We start from the raw sequence: 19,025 nt of genomic DNA on the forward strand, positions 1-19,025 counted from the left end.
TGCTCCCACAATTTTCACTCTTTCCTGCTCAAGATTCAAATTTCTATGAGAGAGTATCCATTTAGTCTAGCTAGGAACTAGTGTCCACTTCTTCACTACAAGAAGCAATTAACATGGTCAATGGGCCTGCCAGGAGGCATCCAGATGGTGTAGTATAGTTTCCTAACCAACTGGGTTACACTCTTGAGGAATGGGCATGATATGTTAAAAAAATTATAATAAATGTTCACTGCACAAACAAGATAAATAAATTCCTTCCAAATTGGCCTCCTTGGAAGCCAGATCATCCTCAGGGAGACACGTGTAGTCACTGCACATGACCACAGTGTGACCAGGGAGGACCTTCAGCTGGGGCCAGGACATCTCAGCCTTGGCATGTGGGCAATGATAATGTGAGAGGGTCTTTGCAACAGGTTCAGGGGAAGAGGCTCCACATGCCTCTGCATCAACAGCTTTCCCATCTGATTCTTCTCCCCCACATCCATCCCCCTATGTCTCAGACCCAGAGCACCTATTCTTACCTTCGTTTGTTTGTCTGAATTATTAGGCAAAAAAAAAAAAGTCATTAAAGTAATAATTTAAAGTAGATTATAGTAAGTCAAGAGTTAATACCATGATTTTTAGAGTACTAAAAAGATAATAAATGAATGCATAACTAAAAAGATAATGAAAACTACAATAATAAAAAGCTCCTGATTAACCAAAAAAAAAAAAAATAGTGGAGCAAAGAATGGGATGAGCTATAAAGAAAATAAGGGGCAAGGTGATAAAACTTATGCCCAACTAGATCGGTAATTACATTTGTTTTAGTTTTCTAAAGTTGATGAAATGCAATAAACCAGAAACAGACTGGCTTTTTTTTTAAATACCTTTTTTTTCTTCATTCCATTATTGTGGAATATAAAATATATACATAAAAGTGATAACTTTCAGAGTGAGATTTAACAAGTAGAAAGCAAATTTCAAACACTGTTATGGGTTACAGTTCCACCATTTCAGTCCTTTCCTTATAGCTATTCTATATATTAGCAACTAAGAAAAAAAATTAAATAAAGATTCAGTATTCGTAATCCTTTGTTAAGTTATATCTTGCCTGTTGCTACCCCTTTCTCTAGTTTAATCACTTTCCCAATCTTCAGGGATGTCTAGGCAGTGACCACCCTAACTTGTTCAAGTTGAAAGGGGTGTCAACATTTGGCGTATCTAGCTGAAGCTTGCATAGGAGTAACCTACAGGATAGCCTCTCAACTCAATTTGAAATATCTTAGCCACTGAAACCTTATTTTGTTGCCTTTCTTTTCCCCTTTTTGGTCAAAAAGACATTCTCAACCTCCTGATGCCAAGGTCAGTCTCATTCCTGGAATCCATATCCCACATCATCAGGAAGATTCATTCACCTTGGGGTCCTATCCCATGTCGGGGGAGAGGGTGATGAATTTATTTGCACAGTTGGGCTTAGAGAAAGACCACATCTAAGCAACAAAAGAGGTGCTCTGGAGGTGACTCCAAAGCATAAGTGTAGGTGGGCTTAACCTCCCCTCTACAGCCATAAGTTTCACAAGAGCAAGCCTCAAGATCAAGGGCTTGACTTATTAAGTACAGGGTTCCTAATTTCACATAGTATACGTTCTGTCCAAGATAAACAATCTGTGGCTCACATTATCTTCATGTAGTTGTACAAACATCATCTCCCCATTTTAACAATTTTCATGACCCAAAACACTCCAAAGCTCTTATCAGCTCTTACTTATCTATCCCTAGGGTTTGTGTGGTACTAGTAAGGTGGTCCTATTAATTATAGTCCCTAGTATACAATAGGTAATTTTTTCAATATAACATTCTGCTGTTAACTCTTTGTACCAGTGTCATAACTTAGAAGTATATTATGCAAGCACTGATTTATATTTGTAATGATAATCTGTGGGATACATGCCTTTAAACAACTCCTTTCAATCATGTTTGCCTTCAGTGCAGCTCTGATACTTATAATCCCATTAATGAACAATCACCCCTATCCATTCCCATACCTTTAAATTCATCCTCCTCAACATACCTGGACATATTAGGTTGTCATTCCCTGTGCCGGTTTGAATGTATTATGTCCCCCAGAAAAAGCCATATTCTTTGATGCAATCTTGTGGGGCAGACAGAATAGTGGGGATTAAGTTGGAACGTTTGAATTAGGTTGTTTGCATGGAGATGTGCCCCACCCAGCTGTGGGTGGTGACTCTGGTGGGATACTCCCATGGAGGTGTGGCCCCACCCATTCAGGGTGGGCCTTGATCAGTGGAGCCATATAAATATGCTGACTCAGAGATGGAACTCAGTGCAGCTGTGAGTGACGTTTTGAAGAGGAGCAAGCTTGCTAGAGAGGAACGTCCTGGGAGAAAGCCATTTTGAAACCAGAACTTTGGAGCAGACACCAGCCACATGCCTTCCCAGCTAACAGAGGTTTTCCGGACACCATCGGCCATCCTCCAGTGAAGGTACCCGATTACTGATGTGCTACCTTGGACACTTTATGGCCTTAAGACTGTAACTGTGTAGCCAAATAAACCCCCTTTTTATAAAAGCCTATCCATCTCTGGTGTTTTGCATTCTGCAGCATTAGCAAACTAGGACATTCCCCATTCACTAGCTTCTGCCTAGGTCTATATCTCCCATACTCTACATTATAAGACATGGAGTTTGTAGTAGACGTAACATGCAATATCTCCTTTTGTGTCTGACTTATTTCACTCATCATATCTTCAAGGTTCATCCATATTGCCATATGTTTCAGGACCTCATTTCTTCTTACTGGTGCATAGTATTCCGTTGTATATACCGCATTTTGTTTATCCACTCATCTGTTGAAGGACATTCAGGTTGTTTCCATCTCTTGGCAACTGTGAACAATGCCACTATGAACATTGGCATGCAAATGTCTGTTCATGTCACTGCTTTTAGATCTTCTGGGTATATACTGAGCAGTGGAATTGCTGGGTAACAAAATATCTAGTTTTCTGAGGAACCACCAAACTGTCTTCCACAGTAGCTGCACCATTATACAGTCCCAACAGCAATGAATAAGAGTTCCAATTTCTCCACATCCTGTCCAGCATTTATTGTTTCCTGTTTGTTTAATGGCAGCCCTTCTTACTGGTGTGAGACGATATCCCACTGTGGTTTTGATTTGCATTTCCCTAATAGCTAGTGAAGATGAACATTTTTTCATGTGTTTTTTAACAGTTGTATTTCCTCTTCAGAAAAACGTCTTTCCATATTTTTTGTCAATTTTATAATTGGGCTGTTTGTACTATTGTCATTGAGTTGTGGGATTTCTTTATATATGCAGGATATCAGTCTCTTATCAAATATATGGTTTCCAAATATTTTCTCCCATTGAGTTGACTGCCTCTTTACCTTTTGACAAAGTCTTTTGATGTGCAGAAGCTTTTGACTTTGAGGATTTCCCATTTATCTATTTTGTCTTTCATTGCTTGTGCTTTGGGTGTAAGGTCTAAGAGACTACCTCCCATTCTTGGTCTTGAAGATGTTTCCCTATATTATTTATGGTACTGTCTCTTATATTGAGGTCTTTGATCTACTCTGAGTTAATTTTTGCAGAGACTGTGAGGTAGGGGTCCTCTTTCATTCTTTTGGATATGTATATCCAGTTCTCCCAGCCCCATTTGTTAAAGAGTTTGTTCTGTCCCAGTTCAGTAGATTTGGGGGCCTTATCAAAAATCAGTTGATCATAGATCTGGAGGTCTATTTCCAAACTCTTGATTTGATTCCATTGAACAATATGTCTATCTTTGTGTTGATACCATGCTGTTTTGACTACTGTGGCTTTATAGTAGGATTTAAACACAGGAAGTGTAAGCCCTCCCACTTTGTTCTTCTTTTTTAGGATGTTTTGTGCAGTTTGAGGCCCCTTTCCCTTCCAAATAAATTTGATAACTAGCTTTTCCTAGTCTGAAAAGTAGGTTGTTGGGATTTGGATTGGAATTGCATTGAATCTGTAGGTCAGTTTGGGTAGAATTGACATCTTAATGATGTCTAGCCTTCCTATCCATGAATGAGGAATATTTTTCCATCTAGTTAGGTCACCTTTGATTTGTTTTAGTAACACTGTAATTTTCTGTGTAGAGGTCTTTTACATCCTTGGTTAAGTTTATTTCTAGGTACTTGATTTTCTAGTTGCTATTGTGACTGGAATTTTTTTCTTGATTACCTCTCAGTTAGGTCATTGCTAGTGTATAGGAACATTGCTGACTTATGTGCATTAATCTTATATCCTGCCACTCTGCTGAATTTGTTTATTAGCTGAAGTAGCTTTGCTGTTGAATTCTCAGGATTTTCCAAATATAAGATCATATCATCTGCAAATAATGACAGTTTTACTTCTTCCTTTCCAATTTGCATGCCTTTTATTTCTTTGTCTTGCCAGATTGCTCTGGCTAGCACTTCTAGCACAATGTTGAATAACGGTGGTGACAGCAGGCATACTTGTCACATTCCCAATCTTAGGGGGAAGGCTTTCAGTCTCTCACAGTTGAGTATACACTGGCTGTGGGTTTTTCATACATGCCCTTTATCATATTGAGGAAGGTTCCTTCAGTTCCTACTTTTTGACGTGTTTTTATCAAAAAAGGATGCTGAATTTTGTCAAATATTTTTTAACATCTATCAAGATGATCATTTGATTTTTCCCTTTCGATTTGTTAATATGTTGTATTATATTGATTGATTTTCTTATGTTGAACTACACTTGCATGCCAGGAATGAGCCCCACTTGGTTGTAGTATTCTTAATGTGCCTTTGGATCTGATTTGCAAGTATTTTGTTCAGAATTTTTACAAGTATATTCATTAGGGACAATGGCCTGTAGTTTTTGTTTTTTGTAATATCTTTATCTGGCTTTGGTATTAGAGTGAGATTAGCCTCGTAAAATGAGCTAGGTAGTGTTCCTTTTACTTCAATTTTTTGAAAGATTTTGAGTAGGAATGGTGTCAATTCTTTTTGGAAAGTTTGCTAATTTCCCCTGTGAAGCCATCTGGCCCTGGGCTTTTATTTGTAGGTAGATTTTTGATGACTGATTGGATCTCTTTGCTTGTGATTGGTTTGTAGAGGTCTTCTATTTCTTCTTGGGTCAGTCTAGGTTGTTCATGTTTTTCCAGGAAAGTGTCCATTTCCTCTAGGTTGTCTAGTTTATTTGCATACAGTTGTTCATTGTATCCTCTTCTAATTTATTAAATTTCTTTGGGATCCACAGTAATGTTACCTCTCTCATTCATTATTTTGTTTATGGGTCTTCTCTCTTGACTTTGTCAGTCTAGCTAACAGTTTGTCAATCTTATTGATCTTCTCAAAGAACCAACTTTTGGTTTTTTGAGGGGTTTTTTTTGTTTGTTTGTTTTTGTTTTCTTTTGTTGTTGTTGTTGTTATCCACTTCATTTATTTCCACTTAAGTCTTTGTTATTTCTTTTCTTCTACTTGCTTTAGGGTTAGTTTGCTGGTCATTCTCTAACCTCTTCAGTTGTTCAGTTAAGTCTTTGGTTTTAGCTCTTTCTTTCTTTTGATATATGCATTTAGAGCTATAAATTTCCCTCTCATCACTGCCTTCACTGCTGAACATTCAAACTTTTAAAATTTATTAAGACTTGTTTTGTGCCCCATTATATGATCTATCTGGAGAGCCTTCCATAAGTGCTAGAGAAGAATGTATATACTGGTAATTTGAGATGTAATGATCTATATATGTCTAAGTCTAATTCATTTATCATATTGTTTAGGTTCTCTGTTTCCTTATTGGTCCTCTGTCTGGTTGTTCCATTTATAGAAGAGAATGGTGTATTTAATTCTCCCACTATTACTGTAGAAATGTCTATTCCTTCAGTTTAGCCAATGTTTGTCTCATGTAATTTGGAGCTCCTTCACTGGGTGCGTAAACATTTATGATTGTTATTTCTTCTTGGTGAATTGTCCCTTTTATTGATACATAGTGTCCTTCTTTGTCTCTTGTGACATCTTTGTGTTTAAAGTCTATTTTTCAATATTAGTATAGCTATCCTTGCTTTCTTTGGGTTACAACTTGCAAGGAATATTTTTCCCATCCCTTCATTTTCAGTCTCTTTGTGTCACAGGGTCTAAGATAAGTCTCTTATAAACAGCATATTGATGGGTCATACTTTTTAATCCATTCTACCAGTGTATAACTTTTAATTGAGAAGTTTAATCCATTCACATTCAGTATTATTACTATGAAGGCCATCCTTGAACCAGCCATCTTATCCTTTGGTTTTTAATTGTAAGATCTATCCCCCACCCCTTCTATCTCTTTTTTTCCTTTAAATTATCTTTACTAACATTCTTTGATTCTGTGCCCTTCTCCAGATCTCTCTCTCTCCTTTGTTTTTTTCTCAGCCAATAGAGCTCCCTTTAGTATTTCTTGCAGGGCAAGTCTCTTGTTAACAAATTCTCTCAGCATTTGTTTGTGAAAATTTTAATCTCTCCCTCAATTTTGAAGGAGAGCTTGCTGGATAAAGAATGCTTAGCTGGCAATTTTTTTCTTTCAGAATCTTAAATATGTCTTCTCACCTCCATGGTGTCCGCTGAGTAGTCAGTACTTAATCGTATGTGGTTTCCCATGTATGTGGTGGATTTCTTCCCTCTTGCAGCTTTCAGGACTTTCTCTTTCTTGTCTGCAATTGACAATCTGATTAGTATATATCTTGGAGTGGGTCTGTTTGGATGTATTCTATTTGGAGTTCTTTGGGCTTCTTTGATTTGCACATTCATGTTGTTTAGAAGGGTTGGGAAGTTTTTCCCAACTATGTCCTCAAATACTCTTCCTAGTCCTTTACTCCTTCTGGAACACCAATGATTCTTATATTTGTGCACTTCATGCTGTCCTTCATTTCCTGAGATCAATTTCATTTTTTTTTAACTTTTTCCACCATTAGGTCTTTTGTGCATTCACATTCAATTGTCAGTCCTCTAATTCACTTATTCTTTCATCTGCCTCTAGATCAAATCTGCTGTTGTGTGTCTCTAGTATATTTTTAGTTGGATCAACAGTATCTTTTCTTTCCATAAGATCTGCTATTTTTTATTTACTATTTCAGATTCTTCTTTATGCTATTCTAGAGTCTTCTTTTTTTAATTTTATTTTGAAATAAATTCAAACTTACAGGACAGTTGCAAAAACAATACAAAACCCATACAGAGAACTCTAGCATTCCCTGACCCCCCTCCCCCAATACCCCAATCCACCAACTTTAACATGCTGTCACACCACCATTTCTTTCTTTCCCACCCTCCCTCCCTCCCTATCTATCATCCATCATCTATTGCTCTGTCTTCTGAACATATGAGAGCAAGCTACACACATCCTTGAACAAACAATATAATTCACATATACAATTCCCATGAACAAGAACATTCTTTTATGCAATCCCATTAAATGCAGCTAAGAAGTTCAAGAAATTCAACATTGATACAAAGCTTACATTCTATATTTCCTTTTTTTTCCCCTTAGGTTCCATCTGTGTCCCTTTGAGCCTCCTCTTCTTCATCCTCGGATCCCACCCAGGATCATCCTTGGCATTTAATTGTCATTGCCTATTTAGACTGTCTTTTTTTTTTCCAATTGTGGAAACATATATACAGCCTAAATCTTCCCATTCCAACCCCTACCTAGCATTCCATTAGTGGGATTAATCACATTTAGAATGTTGTAATGTTATCACCTTCCCACTATCCATTACTAGAAATTTCCCTTCACCCCAAACAGCAACCCTAAACTCATTTCTTAACTCCCCATTGCCCCTTTCTCCACTTCTTGCAACCCATACTCTACTTTTCATCTCTATGGTCATATTCTCTGATAATTTCTTTGTGTTTACCATGGGGCTTAAATTTAACCTCTTAAATCTGTAACAATCTTGTTTTTCTTTGAGACCAACTTAACTTCAATAGGACATGTAAACTATGTTCCTGTACTCCTCCATTCCCCCACCTTTATGTAGTTCTTGTCAAAAATTACATATTTTACATTGAGTCCAAAACCACTGATTTGTCATTAGAGTTTATGTATTTTATATCCTGCCTAGGAAGTAAATAGTGGAGTTACAAATCAAAAATTATTGACTTCTATTTGTATTCCATTGTGGTCAGAGAATGTGCTTTGAATATATTCAGATTTTTTAATTTATTGAGGCTTGTTTTATGTCCCAGCATATGGTCTATTCTAGAGAAAGATCCATGATCACTAGAGAAGAATGTGTGTCCTGGTGATTTGGGATGTAATGTTTCATATATGTCTGTTAAATTTTTCTATAGCCCTCTCTCCTTTCTTTGTTTCTCTGTCAGTAGGGTTCCCTTTAGTATCTGAAGTAGGGCAGGTCTTTTATTGGCAAACTCTCTCAGCATTTGTTTGCCTGTGAAAAATTTAAGCTCTCCCTCAAATCTGAAGGAGAATTTTGTTGGATAAAGTATTCTTGGTTGGAAATTTTTCTCTCTCAGAATTTTAAATATGTCATGCCACTGCCTTCTCACCTCCATGGTGGCCGCTGAATAGTCACTACTTAGTCTTATGTTGTTTCCTTTGTATGTGGTGAATTGCTTTTCTCTTGCTGCTCTCAGAACTTGCTCCTTCTCTTCAGTATTTGACATTCTGATCAGAACATGTCTTGGAGTGGGTTTATTTGGATTTATTCTATTTGGAGTTAGCTGGGCATTTATGCTTTGTGTATTTATATTGTGTAGAAGGTTTGGGAAGTTTTCCCCAACAATTTCTTTGAATACTCTTTTTAGACCTTTACCCTTCTTTTCCCCTTCTGGGACACCAATAAGTCTTAAATTTGGATGTTTTATTTTATCTATCGTATCCATGAGATCCATTTTGATTTTTTTCAATTTTTTCCCCATTCTTTCTTTTGTTCTTTCATTTTCCATTCTGTGGTCATTGAGGACACTGAGTCATTGTTCAACTTCCTCTAATCTTGTATTATGAGTATCCAGAGTCTTTTTAATTTGGCCAAAATTTTCTTTTATTTCCATAAGATCTTCTATTTTTTTATTTACTCTTGCAATTTCTTCTTTATGCTCTTCTAGGGTCTTCTTTATGTCCTTTATATCCTGTGCCAAGCTCTTCTTCATGTCCTTTATGTCCTGTGCCATGCTCTCATTGTTTGATTTTAGGTCTTTGATTAATTGCACCAAGTACTGTGTTTCTTCTGATCATTTGATTTGGGTGTTTGGGTTTGAGTCCTCCATATTGTCTGGTTTTATCACATGCATTAAGATTTTCTGTTGTTTTTGGCCTCTTGGCATTTGCTTTACTTGATAGGGTTCTTTCTGGATATAAAAAATACCAATCTCAAATTTGTCAGATCTACAGCTTGGTGGCATATACTTTCTCTAACTAGCCAACAGATGGCATCTGCGAGTCATCTATTCCCCTCAAGTCAGTTCTCCCCAACTTTGTCTTTGTGGTGTGTGGGGATCTGCTTCTTGTGGGGTTCAATTGGTGCACTAAGTTTGGGTGTGTTGTTGGTGCTGTCCGCCCTGAATGTGGGGCATGTTTCTGGGTGGTTAGGGAGGCGGGGCAGCTTTAATAATCAAACCTCCCAGGTATTCCCAGAGATTTAAGGCTGTTACAAGCATCTAAGCCTTCATTTCAGTCTTGCCACAGATTGTTTCTGCTGCTGACCCACAAATTCTTGGTATTGGTGTAGAGTCCCCCTTCCCAGCTGTGCTCTTCCAGGGCCTCTGCTGAGGGAAGGCTGTGCCACATCACAAGTGCGCACCAGCCTCCAGGGAACCCTGGGCTGCTGGGCCATGCAGGGGTGTTCCCAACCTGCTTTAAAGATGGTTGAATGGGACATGTTAATTTCCCCCTTTTTGCACAGCTCTGCCTTCCCAGCTCTGTGACAATTAGCTTTGGGTGCACTCAAGGCCACTGTCTATGACCGATATTGTGGCATGTGCACGGTGCTGTGGGAAACACTCTTGGTGGGCTCTGGGCAACACTCCTGGTGCAGCTCTGGGCTATGGCTCCATCCCCAGGCAGGAGTGTCTCCAGCCTGCTGGGGAGATCCTGCAAGGGGCATGGTTTCTTTCTCCTTTTGGCTACCCTCTGTCCCCCTGGCCACAAGACAATCAGCAGCAGGTGTGGGGAGAGCTATCCTCCATGCCAGACACCGAGGCATTGGCTACAGCCTGCTCCTGCCGTGCTTCACTGCACAGTTCTCACTGCTGTATCTGCAGTCGCTCCCTTTTTTTTTTTTTTTTTTAAAGAACTAGTCCATCTCCAAATGCCAACCCATGGCTTCCCCACACTGCAGTGCAGCCACTGGACTTTCAGCCAACTTACTCACTCTTTTCAGAATGCAGACTCCCAATTTCACCAAATGCGCAGTCCCTGTAGATTTAGCACACCTTGTCTGGCTGGTGCATCACTGGAACTGGTGTTCTGGGTCACTTTCTGGCTTTTATCTAGTGTTTTTTTTTTTTTTTTTTTGCCCTATCTCACCTAGCCACCATCTTAGGTTCTCTAGAGTCTTCTTGATGTCCTTTATGTCTTTCACCAACCCATTGAACTTGTTTTGGAAATTTGTATGTACTTCTTTGATTAATTGCTCCATATTCTGTGTCTCCTTCAGCTTTTTAACTTAGCTGTTTGGCTTGTCCATATCTACTTGGGTCTTCATGTGCTTTTTGATTTTCTATGGCTTCAGGACATTTGCTTGTCTTGATAAGGTTATTTTGAGATATGGAGGATGATTTGAGCATTTATATATAATTTGGCAGAGCTACAGCTTGCTGGACTGTACTTTCCCTGTCCTCCCAGCAGATGGTGCTTTTGAGCCATCTCTTACTCTCAAGCCACCTTTCTCCCAACTTCACCTGTGTGCTTTTCAGGGTCCAAACTAGGTGGAAATCAAATCAGCACACCAGTTCTCCACATGCACTGGGGACTGCCAGCCCTGAGGGTGGCAGGTGGGCCCTTTGTAGCTCAGCAGGGCACAGAGAGTCTGATAATTCCTGGGCCTCTGAGTGGACCACTCTGGAGTTGTGGGGCCATAGGTCTCACCTCCTATCTCAAATGCACCCCCAGATCTGTCCACTGTGTACCTGCAAGCCTCTGAGGTTGGGGAAGGGCTCCTGGCACTTCTATGTAGCACCCTTGCCTCTCCTCACCTCTTACCTGTGAACACCATGGACTTCCATGGAGGAAGAATAAATATGGTCACAAGTCTGCTGAATCCTGAGTTCCCTTACAGGAGCTCCTGGCTGTGCAGCTGTTAAGGGTTATCTCCCCAGCTGTTCCAGTTTGCTAGAGCTGCCGTTATGCAAAATACCAGAAATGGATTGACTTTTATAAAGGGGGGTTGTTTGGTTACAGATTTATAGTCCTAAGGCCATAAAAGTGTCCAAACTAAGGCATCAAGAGGATACCTTCACTGAGGAAAGGTTGATAGTGTCCAGAACACCTTGTCAGCTAGGAAGGCACGTGGCTGACATCTGCTAGCCCTTTGCTCCCAGGTTGTGTTTCAGCTCCTCTCTCAGCTCCTCTGCATTGCTGCTTCTTTCTCCCAGGGTGTTTCTCTCTAAGCATCTGGGAATCCTTTCTTAGCTTCCCTAGGGCAGACTCTGGGATTCATCTCTTAGCTTAGCATCTCCAAATGTCCTTTAGTGCACATCTCCAAGCATCTCTAAGCATCTCTTTTGGCTCCCAAGTGTCTAATGTCTCTGTTGGCTCTTAGCTCTCTTAAGGACTCCAGTGATCAAATTTAGAGCTACCCTGAATGGGTTGGAAACTCCTCCATGGAAATAATCTAATCAAAAATCTCACCTACAGTTGGGTGAATCACATCTCCCTGGAAATAACCTAATCCAAATATCCCACAAGATTTAGATTAAAATAACATGGCTTTTGTGGGACGCATAATACATCCAAACCAGCACACCAGCCTATTGCTGAAATGGGTGCACAGGGCATGGAAAGCTGCTCCCTTCTAGGCTTGGTGTCCATCTCCAGCTGCCAGTCCCCACCCAGCAGCAGTCCTGGTTATACACACTCACCCCACTCTTTCAGGCACAGTCTCTCAGCCTTTCCATCCAAGTCCCCACTATGCATTGTAGAGTTTCCTCTCTATCTGGCCGCACCCTGAAACCGCTGATCTAGGCATCTTCTGCCCCTTCTTTAGTCCCTTTCATAGAGGAGAAGTTTGCTCTGCCTCTCCTATTCTGCCATCTTCCTGGAAGCTCCCCCTGGACTGGCTTTAATAATGGGGATTTATTAGCTTACAAGTTTATAGTTCTAAGGCCATGAAAATATCCAAATAAAGCATCAACAGGATGATACCTTCTCCTGAAAGACCAGCTACTGGGGAGCTTGGGCTCCTCTGTATGTAGCAAGGTACACAGCAATATCTGCTGATGCTTCTCTCCCAGGTTTTTTTGCTTCCAGCTTCTGGCTTCAGTGGCTTCCTCTCTCAGCTTCTCTGGGCCTTTTTTTTCTATCTTTTATCCTCTTATACAGGACTCCAGTAAGAGGATTTAGATCCACTTAGAATGAGGTGGGTCACATCTCAATTGAAATAACCTAATCAAAAGATTCTACCTGCAGTAGATCTACATCCAAAGGAATGGGTTGAAAGAACATGATCTTTTCTGGGGTACATACAGCTTCAAACCATCATACTATTAAACATAAATGACCTCAAACACTCCAATTAAAAGGAAAAGATTGTAAACATAGGTAAATAAATAACTGTTCCAGTTTGCTAGAACTGCCATTATGCAAAATACCAGAAATGGATTGACTTTTATAAAGGGGATTTATTAAGTTACAAATTTACAGTTCTAAAGCTATCCAAACTACAGCATCAACCAGAAGATACCTTCACTAAAGAAAGGCCAATGACATCTGGAACACCTCTGTTAGCTAGGAAGGCATGTGGCTGACATCTGCTGACCCTTTGCTCCTGGATTAGCTTTCAAAATGGCATTCTCCAAGCATCTCTAGGTGTCAGCAAGCATCTGAGCCTGTGTGGCTCTTTTTAAAGGACTCCAGTAAACTAATCAAGACCCACGCTGAATGGGTGGGGCCACACCTCTATGGAAATAATTCAGAGTTATCCTCTACAGTTGCGTGACTCACATCTCCATGGAAGCAACCTGATCCAAATATCTCACAAGATTTGATCAAAACATGAATTTTGGGGGAACATAATATATCCAAACAGGCACAGTAACCATATGCTGTTTACAAAAGGCACACTTTCAGTAGAAGTTTGCAGAAAGGTTGAAATTTTAAAAATGGAAAGAAACATCACAGAAACAATAATGAAAACACTCTTTATAAAAACTGCAAGACATGAATCTTAGACAGACTGAAAATTTACAATAGTTGAATATAGTTTCTTAAATATTAGGGTGTGTGTACAATAAATATTTTCCTAAGGAAAGAATAAAGCACCCAGGAATAAACACAATGCAGGTATTATTCATATTCACATTTTCTAGCTGAGAAGCAACATGCTTCTGAGACAAGCAAAGGAAAATAAATTGAATTAAGTCATCCAGATAACAGAATTGAGAAGATGCATTCCCTGCCCTAAATGAATGAGAACTCCACTAGGAATAAAAAGCATGTATCACGCAAGTCAAAATGTGCTAATTACTAGAATTGAATTTCATGCATTTCAGAATCTACCTAAGGAGGCTGAAGAAGGAGTAAGGACACACCCCTGTGATTCTCAATCGGGGGCAACTCTGGCCTCAGGAGAATTCTGAAATACCTGGCAGCACCTTTGCTTGTCAAAACAGGACAGGCTTCTGGCATGTAGTGGGTAGAGGCCAGGGATGCTGCTGAACATCCTAAAGTGCACAAGATAGCACCCACCACAAAAAGAATGAGGTGGCCCAAAATGAACTCTACCCTAGAGGTAAGTGCTATAATATCCTCATTGTTTTACAGATGAAGAAACTGAGAAAGTGCTGGTTCGGGCAGAGCAGGCATTTGAATCCAGGTCGCCTGGCTGTGGATTCCAGGCTCCACCAGTTAAACCTGTGGGGGCAAGAGCTGTACAGGAAGACTGGAGCTAGCAGCATGGTTGTTGGCAGTCTGTTGGCACCATCTGGTGTTAGTTGGTTCACAGCTTGTAGCATCATGACCTCTGGGGAAGAGAAAGATAAAGGAAGGAAACGGTTAAGAACATATCAGTGAGTGTTCAGCTGGGTGGGGAATCTTTGTTGTGTCCTCTCAGGGCTCCTCCTGCCTCATGCTCTCCAGATCTCAGACCCTGCTTTCAGTTCAGAAAATCTAATGCCCCACCTTGGTTCTCACTCTTACCCCACTTTCCCCAAGGCCTTGCTAGTCTACTCCTAATACCCCATGAACATTGTCACCTGCCCCTACTCCCACCATCAAAGCCATGCTCAGGAGTGGCAGAGCCAATGGACCAAAGGAAGGCACCCAGAAACGGAAACCCCATTCCCTCCCACTTCTCAAATCCAGAGCTTTCTCATGATGGGGAGGCCAAATGCAAAAACTGGGGAGCCCTCCTTAAAGTGAGGCCCCAACTCCTTGTTGTTCTATGCCTGGGAGCAGGCAACGAACAGAATTTCTTCTCTCCCATAATTCCCCGACTCCCCTCACCTGCAGAAGCACATGCCGGTCCCTGCTCCACCTGCAGCTCAGTGTCCCACCGCCCAGCCCTGAGCCAGCAGCTCAGCAGCCCGTCAGGAAGCCTGGAGTGACCAGCAAGTCCAGGGTGGAAAAGTTGGCTGCCACAGGGGCTGCATCTGACCTGACCTGGGAGCACCCTGTGCACCACGAGGCCCAGCTTTCCCCTGACCCTGCACCCAGCCTGGGCCCTCAAGCTGCACCTCAGCCTCCCTTGCTCCTTTAATGGTCCCAATGTGCTGCTGCGTGGCTGAGGCTGCCAAGGCTGTCCCACCTCCATTCCTAGCCGGGATTCAACCCAGGCCACTGCCCTTGCAGCCCTGAAGGGGGTCCTCTCAGTGCAGAGATGCCTCAGCTGAGGCCATGCCACAGACCACCACCTCCAAATCTAAATTCTTTTTTAAATTACATTTCATTGCAAGCTCCACAATACAGGAAATTCTGTAAAGAGAATCCAAGTAAAATGATAAATGTTCATAGTCCCTCGAAACTCAAAACAAGGATTGTGAAAAATGAGCATGTTTTCTTGACTCCCCTTCTCTGGTGAACCCCCTCAGATGCTATTCTACATACACAAAGGGCTCTCTCTGCACAGGGAACCAGAAAGGGTGACCCATCAGAAGACAGCCTCAGAGATGCTGCAGGGGAGAGGAGTGACAGAGACCTGCACTGCTGTCCTGCTCGGGGCTCAAGGTGGATGCAGACTTCTGGCCCCGGGGGCCTTGCTTGCACCAGGGCAGCCTCGTCTGGATGAGCCAGACCCCCAGGAGAAGTCAGCAAGGCCCATGGCTGCCCATGTGGTCTGTTCACCAGGAGTTTCTGCCCTTTAAGCAGAGCCAACCTTTCCTCGGACTCATATGGGAGGGCATTTGCACCCTGGTACTTGGCCAGGGAGAAACCCCAGAGCACCAAGGTTTCTAGGCTGACTCCGGTAAAACTCTGATAAAACCCAGTTACCACTGGCCCCTAAAATAAAAGTTGTTGCTGAGCAACTTATATTAATATGAGCATATATTAATATGAGCAATTAAATAGATATTATATCCTAAAATCAAGAGATTGATATTGAAGTCCAACTTGAAGATGATATAAAATGTAACATAAAATCACAGAACAAGAAACCACAAGAAAAAACAAGCTACAGAGGATCAATCCAGTAGGCATGTTATACAATGAGTAGGAAATGCAGAAGGAAAGGAAAAAGAAAGGAAATCATCTAAGATCTCCCTATAGCAGGGGTTCCCCAAACATGACTAAAAGTTAGAATCATGTAGCAAGCTTCTAAAGAAATCCTGGTGTTCAATTTCACCCTACTTAATTAAATCAGAACCTCTGGGTAGGGAGTCTGGGCATAAATACTTTCAGGCTTCTACTGGTGAATCCAGTAGAATCCCTCACTATCATGATTTTATAGAAGCAAACTCTTCTGTCTGAAATGCCCTTTTCCCTCACCACCTGGAAAATTTCCACTCAAAAAAAAGAAAGAAAATAACTTTAATGCACAATCTCAGTGAGGTTTAAAAATATCTTTCTGGAATAAACAAAATCAGACTATTATGAAAAAGGAGCAATCTGAGAACAAGAAAGACTTCTTAAAAATATTTTTTAATTATTTAAAAAAAGTTTTAGTAAGAGCAATAAATAACAGAACAGACCTCAAGTTAAACCAAAATAAGTATAGTCATTACAAAATGGCCCCACAATACATGAAAAAAAAATGACAGAACTGAAAGAAGAAATAGGCAATTCAGCAATGGAAGTTGGAGACTTTAATACCTCAATCTTAGTAACAAAAAAATAAGAAACTTGAACAAACTATCAGCCACCTTGACCTGACTGACATTTAGAGTTCATCAGAATATACATTCTTTTCAAGCACACATTAAAGATTTTCCAGGATGGATCATAGGCCAGGCCATAAAAAGTCTCAAAAATCTAAATGGAATTAATTAATTCAAAACATCTTCTCCAACCCCAAAGGAGGTATGTTGAAAATCAACAGAAGAAATGAATTTAGAACATTTTCAAATATTTGGAAATTAGACATGTAATGAGACCTGAGTCAAAGAAGAAAGCATGAAGGACATTAGAAAATATTTTGAGCTAAATGAAAATGAGAACACAACATATCAAAATGTATGAGATGCAGTTAAAGCAGTAATTAAAGAGAAACTGGTAGTTTTAAATGCCTATATTAGAAAGCACCCTCAAATCAATCACTAAAGCTTCCCATTAAAAAAAAAATTACTAGAAAAAGAAGAACAAAGTAAAACCCAAAACAAGCAGAAGGAAAATAAATATTACTGTAGATATAAATGAAATAGAAATCAGAAAAACAAGAGAGAAAGTCAGTAAAGCCAAAAGTTAGTTCTTTGGAAAGATCAACAAAATTGACAAACTTTTATCTAGACTGTACAAGGGGCATGTGGGGGTGGGGAGAAGATACAAATTACCAAAACTGCAAACAACAAAGATAATACACTAACTACTCTATGGAAATTGTAAAGAGTTATAAAAGAAAACTATTAACAACATTATGCCAATAAGTTAGAACACTTCAAAGAAATTGAAAAATTTATAGAAAGACACAAATTATGAAATTGACTAAGGAACAAAGAGAAAATATTCTGAATAGAACTATAAAAAAGACATTAAATCAGTAATTTAGAATCCTCCCACAAAGAAATGCCCACTCCCAGAAAACTTCCCTCATGAATTATATCAAATACTTAAAGAATAAGGCCATTCTTCAAGAGCTCTTTCAGACAATAGCGGAGGAGGAAAGACTTTCCAGCTCATTTTATGGGGCTACAATTACCTTAATATCAAAGTCTGACAAAGATATCAAAAAAAAAGAAAACTACAGAACAATATCACTAAGGCACATAAATGCAAACATCCTTACCAAAACACCAGCAAACCAAAACAGCAGCATATAAAAAGGATTATACTCTATGACCAATTGGAATTTATTCCAGGAATACAAGGTTAGCTTAGCACCTGGAAGTCAATTAATGTAATACACCATATTAATAGAATAAAGGACAAAGGCCATGTGATTATCTTAATAGATGCAGAAAAAGCATTTGACAAAAATCTAACACCCATTCACGTTACTAACTCTCAGCAAACTACTAACAGAGGGGAGTTTCTTTAACTGGATAAAGGGCATTTATGAAAAATCTACAGTTAAAATCAGACTGAATGCTTTCCTACTAAGATCAGGATCAAAGCTGAGATGGCCACTCTCACCACTTCTATCTGACTATGCACTGGAGGTTCTAGCCAGTGCAATAAGCAAAAAAAATAAAATTGAAAACTTAAAATATATTAAAGTCCTCCAGATTGGAAAGAAAAAGTAAAACTGTCTTTATTCACAACTAACATATCCCTGTATGAAGAATTCACACACACTCACACACAAACTGCTAGAAATAAGAAAAGAGTTCAGAAAACTCACAGGATAAAAATCAGCATTAAAAAATCAATTGTCTTTCTATATACCATCAACAAAAAATCCAAAATTTCCATTCACAATAGCTTCAAAAAGAATAAAACAGCAATACATTTAAAAAAAGTAAAAACTTGTACACTGAAAATTATAAACTATTGTGAGAGAAATTAAAGAAGGTCTAAATAAATGGGGAAAGGTAGGTTGGCAAGTTCAGTATTGTTAAGATGGCAAATTGATCTATGGTTGAACAAAATTTGTCCAAAATCCCAGCAGGCGAGGAGACGGGGAAGATGGCAGCATAGACAGGAGTGGAAGCTAAGTAGTCCCCCTGGAACAACTAAAAAAAACCAGAAACAACTAGTAAATAATCCAGAATAACTGCGGGGGGACAAACGAGACCGTCCACTCATCGTACACCAACCTGAATTGGGAGGAATGCCTGAGAACACAGCATAAAATCTGTAAGTAAAACCTGTGGCTCCAAGTCGTGAGCCCCCCTCCCCCATAGCCCGAGCTGCAAAGTCTCGTGGTGCCAGAGAGAAGCTCTCTCCAAGCAAGCAAATATAGCTCAGCTGAGCTCCAACTGGGGTTTTAAGTAGCGAGTGTGAACTGCTCACTACAGGTACGAATCCCCAAAAAACAGATGGAGGCTTTGGGTGACGACCAACCTTGGAGAGCCGGAGGGTCACCTTGGACTAGGTCTGAAGAGGACTATCTGATTCTTTTTCGGCTCAGTGGAGAAAGCCCCAGTCATTTTCAGTTTCCAGGGCTGTGACTCAGAGAAGGGTGGAGACAGCACAAGTAGAGAGACCACTGAAATGCTAATGACCTCCCCCTAGGGGGTCTATCTTCTCTAAGAGGAAAGGGGTGGGGCCCTTTCCATTCAGA

General features: G+C 40.1%; 1 protein-coding gene across 3 annotated transcripts in view; it reads right to left on the minus strand.

The window, feature by feature from the left end:
* Positions 1-13,054: 13,054 nt before the first annotated feature.
* The window catches only part of MICA (MHC class I polypeptide-related sequence A), a 34,497-nt gene continuing 28,526 nt past the window's right edge, over positions 13,055-19,025 (minus strand). For all 3 annotated transcript variants that reach the window (XM_037843078.1, XM_037843079.1, XM_037843076.1), the window contains one exon: positions 13,055-14,174. In XM_037843078.1, coding sequence (XP_037699006.1) covers positions 14,060-14,174 — 115 coding nt within the window. In that variant the 3' untranslated portion in view covers positions 13,055-14,059. The remainder of the gene's footprint in view (positions 14,175-19,025) is intronic.

The sequence above is a fragment of the Choloepus didactylus genome, chromosome 7, assembly GCF_015220235.1.
Source record: "Choloepus didactylus isolate mChoDid1 chromosome 7, mChoDid1.pri, whole genome shotgun sequence".
Classification (NCBI taxonomy): domain Eukaryota; kingdom Metazoa; phylum Chordata; class Mammalia; order Pilosa; family Megalonychidae; genus Choloepus; species Choloepus didactylus.